Below are 4,057 nucleotides of genomic sequence, written 5' to 3'. Positions count from 1 at the left end.
TTGGATGAAAATGATACTCAAACTCAACAAGAACTCGCGGATGAATTGATTTATTTTTATACCGTTACTTAATTGTATTTTTATTGTTATGTCTACAAAATTGTTGCACTGCTTCTCATGAGTGTAAAACACAAAGATAATTGTCCACACGATCATTTATATCGCAGAGTTGAGAAAGCATTATGAAAAGAGAATGTTAAAAATTATCCGAACAGCATGCGCATATTAATTTTTTTAGCAAACTGAGAACTCATTTTATCAGTGATATTTATAAAGGAGAGAAAATTGATTGAAAATGAGATGCCTCGTAGACGAAAAATAGATGGCTTTTATTTCTTCCCATGATAAAATATGTCATTAACAAGGCACCTATTTTTTATAAACATACCGTAGACTGGGGTTACTTTGGTATGGTTTTCGCACTTTTTGCACTTCTCTGTTCAAATGACTGTTACGAACAGTTTTGCATTGTATTAGTTACGTAAATGTGATGATATTTTCTTTAAATTCGCTAAAATTTTTACTCCCAGGTCAAGAGTTTAAAAATAATCCCACCTTTTTCTTGTCCTAAAGTTACCCCTTGAATAGGGGTAATTTTAGGACAAATTGTTTTCTCGTTGTTTTACAGTATAAAAGTGGGATTGTCACTATGCTAGACTGTCACAAATCTTTATTTATCAAAAATATTCAATAACTTAACGCTATTTACAAAAAAAAAAATATGTAATGTAAACATTTTTACAAAAAAAAAAATATAAATATTAGCGTTGGAAAACATTAAACCAAATTGTATATAATGTTCAGGATCCATTAATTTACTAGTTCTTTTACACAATAAATATCCCGGCGACCTATCTTTTTGGGTGGCTCAATTACTTGCACTACATCTTCTACTCTATAGTCTAGGATGTCGTCCTTATTTGGCCATTTCCAATTACAACCACTTTGCTCCATAGACTTTATTGAGTATCCAACCTTTTTCTGTTTTATTATCAGTCCTGGATAAAGAACACCTTCATAATTTATTAAAACAAACGTTCCCTCAGATAAATGTTTTAAGTCGTGTTGTAATCTATCGATTGATTTCAGAGGAGTGAAAGGATGCTCGTCTCCTCTGTATAATTTTTAAACGCCCTCGTCCTAAGGGTACGTTTGTAAATCCGTCCCATTGTATCAGAAACTTAAAAGTAAAAAAAATAGACTTTTTAGCTGAACAATAACATTTGGGATAACTCTGGGACAGTCCCAAAGTTGCCCCTTATATATAACATTTTTCAATAAAGTATTTTTATAACCAAATAATTATTTAAATATTATCAAACACTGGATTATAATAGATAATGATAATTTATTTCAAACATTTACCTACTTTACATTGAGTTTCATACAAAACCTCTGTTTTATACTGTGTTGAATATGTCAAATATTGTCTTAGCTAAGAAGCAATCGCGGGAGGTATCAGTTTTCTGTTTATTTGGAAGAAAAGTGCAGCTGAAGCGCATCGAATGCTTGTAGAAGTTTATGATGACAATGCTCCAGCTGATAAATCATGTAGGGAATGTTTTCGCCGTTTCAAGAATGGTGATTTCAGCGTTAAAGACGAGCCTCGTTCTGGGCAGCCAAAAAAGTGTGTGGTATACTATAAGTTGCTACAACCTGGCGATTCCATTACGGACCATCGATATAGGCTACAATTGATTCGTTTGAGCCGTGCTTTACGAGAAAAACGGCCGAAATACAAGCGAAGACATGACAAAGATATTCTTCTGCATGATAACGCTCGGCCTCATGTCGCAAAAGTCGTAAAAAATTATTTGGAAACGCTTAAGTGAGATATTTTACCGCACCCTCCGTATTTGCCGGACTTATTCCTTCTGATTACTGGTTGTTCCGACGGATGCAGCACGATTTGGCAGGTCACCGGTTCACTTATTTCGCAGAAATCGAAAATTGACTCCTAACTTGGATCGCCTCAAAAGACGAGACATTTTTTCGAGATGGAATTCGAAAATTGCCTAGGAGGTGGGAAAAAGTAGTTGCCAGCGATGGACAATACTTTCATTAATCTGTTCATTCATTTTGTTCTGATATAAATGCATTTTTACCACGAAAAAACGGACCAAACTAATTTGTACTCTCAATAGGTACACGGGAGAAAAGTCACAAATAAGTTATATATACTAGGGCGGTCCGATAAGTACTTAGCCTCACCGCCCGATGGCGCCACTATCGCAAGAGAGATTTACTATCGTGTAGTACATTCTCGTAGACGGCTCTTGTCAACATTTCAGCCGAATCGGACTCCTAGTTTTGTTTTGACTGCGTGTGGAAGCGGGCGTGTCCGCGGATTTTAGAAAAATGGAAAAAGAGCAATATCGGTCGGTGATTCGATTCTTGTTTTTGGAAGGGAAATCGCGCAGCGAAATCAAAGAGCGCTTGGATGCTGTGTAAGGTGACTCTTCTCCTTCGATGGCGACCGTCAAAAATTGGTTTAACGAGTTTCAACGTGGTCGAACGTCGGTTTTTGATGAGCCACGCTCAGGTGCCCCGAAAATGGCTACCACGGAGGATAACGTGACAAAAATCCACGATTTCGTATTGGCAGACCGCCGATTGAAGGTGCGCGAGATAGCTGAAACAGTAGGCATCTCAAAAGACCGCGTGGGTCATATCCTGCATAAAATTTTGGGCATGAGAAAGCTATCGGCGCGATGGGTGCAGCGTTTGCTCACTCCGGACAACAAGCGCAACCGTGAGACCACTTCAGAGCAGTGTTTGACTCTGTTTAAGCGCAATCCAAAGGAGTTTCTGCGTCGTTTCGTGACCGTCGACGAAACATGGATCCACTGGTACACACCAGAAACCAAGGAACAGTCGAAACAGTGGACTTCACCCGGCGAACGTGCTCCGAAGAAGACGAAGACTGTCCTATCGGCCGGAAAGGTGATGGCCACCGTTTTCTGGGATTCACAAGGTGTGATCTACATCGACTAACTGGAGAAGGGCAAAACGGTCACAGGGCTCTACTATGCCGAATTATTCGACGCCGAATTGCAGAAAAAACGGCCCCATTTGGCGAAGAAAAAAGTGTTCTTCCACCATGACAACGCACCGGCTCACACCTCCGCCGTCGCCACGGTCAAATTGGTCGAATTAGATTACGAACTGCTGCCCCATCCACCGTATTCTCCAGATTTGGTCCCGTGCAACTTTTTTTTGTTTGCAAACTTGAAAAAGTCACTCGCTGGGCAGAAATTTGAGTCGAATGAGGAGGTCATCGCCGCCACGGAGGCCTACTTTGCAGACTTCGAGAAAACGTATTTTTCAGATGGGTTACAGAAGTTGGAGCATCGCTGGATCAAGTGTATCGAGCTAAAAGGAGACTATGTTGAGAAATAAATCGCCACTTTTCCAAAATTTTCGTTTTTCTTTTGTAGGCTAAGTACTTATCGGACTGTCCTCATATATATATACGAGGGCAAGGTGAAAAGTTCTCGGCCTGACCCAGAAATGGCATTCCAATCGGCGAAAGTTTACGTTTCTTGCCTGCGCGCACATATCATTAGTTCGTATGACAAGCTTCAACTTGCACGCTCTAGTTTGTGTAAACGAGTCTTTGCAGTACACGTCTTGCGCGTGTGTTTCGTGAAAATGGATAAATTTGAATATCGTGCGGTCATAAAATTCTTCGTTTTGGATGGGTTAACCCCTAAGGAAATTCAACCAAAGTTGACAAAAGTTTACGGGAACTCTGCTCCTTCAATCTCAACCGTTAAAAAGTGGGCAGCTGAATTTAAACGAGATCGCACGTCGCTCGAAGATGACCCACGTGAAGGACGGTCAAAAACTGCAACCACACTGGAAACTATAGAAAAGGTGCACAATATCGTGTTGGACGATACGCGAGGAAAGATGTGTGAGATAGCTGAGGCCGTGGGCATATCGGAAGAAAGGGTGCGAAACATTTTGAACGAAGAATTAGGTATGCGAAAGCTCTGTGCAAGATGAGTGCCGCATTTGCTGAATGCGGATCAAAAGCAAATGCGCAAACGACATT

At 40.2% G+C, this 4,057-nt stretch overlaps 2 protein-coding genes across 2 annotated transcripts; both read left to right on the top strand.

Annotated features, from left to right (window-relative positions):
* Positions 1–2,553: 2,553 nt before the first annotated feature.
* LOC106749835 lies at positions 2,554–2,994 on the top strand. Its single transcript, XM_014629687.1, has one exon. It carries the CDS (start codon positions 2,554–2,556, stop codon positions 2,992–2,994), a length of 441 nt encoding a protein of 146 aa, XP_014485173.1.
* A 657-nt stretch (positions 2,995–3,651) lies between these two features.
* On the top strand, positions 3,652–3,982 carry LOC106749834 (the record flags this gene model as incomplete). The annotated part of the gene is made up of 1 exon (XM_014629686.1): positions 3,652–3,982. A coding segment is annotated over exon 1 (331 nt), but the record flags the coding sequence as incomplete, so codon positions are not given.
* Between the last annotated feature and the right edge of the window lie 75 nt (positions 3,983–4,057).

The sequence above is a fragment of the Dinoponera quadriceps genome, unplaced genomic scaffold (assembly GCF_001313825.1).
Source record: "Dinoponera quadriceps isolate SergipeBrazil2010 unplaced genomic scaffold, ASM131382v1 scaffold4477, whole genome shotgun sequence".
NCBI classification, from domain to species: Eukaryota; Metazoa; Arthropoda; class Insecta; order Hymenoptera; family Formicidae; genus Dinoponera; species Dinoponera quadriceps.
Note: the sequence above shows the minus strand (reverse complement) of the source record. Positions and strands in the feature narration are given on the sequence as shown.

Excerpts from the sequence above, each read along its gene's own strand:
- LOC106749835 (XM_014629687.1), top strand. The coding sequence starts at position 2,554 with ATGGCTACCACGGAGGATAACGTGACAAAAATCCACGATTTCGTATTG.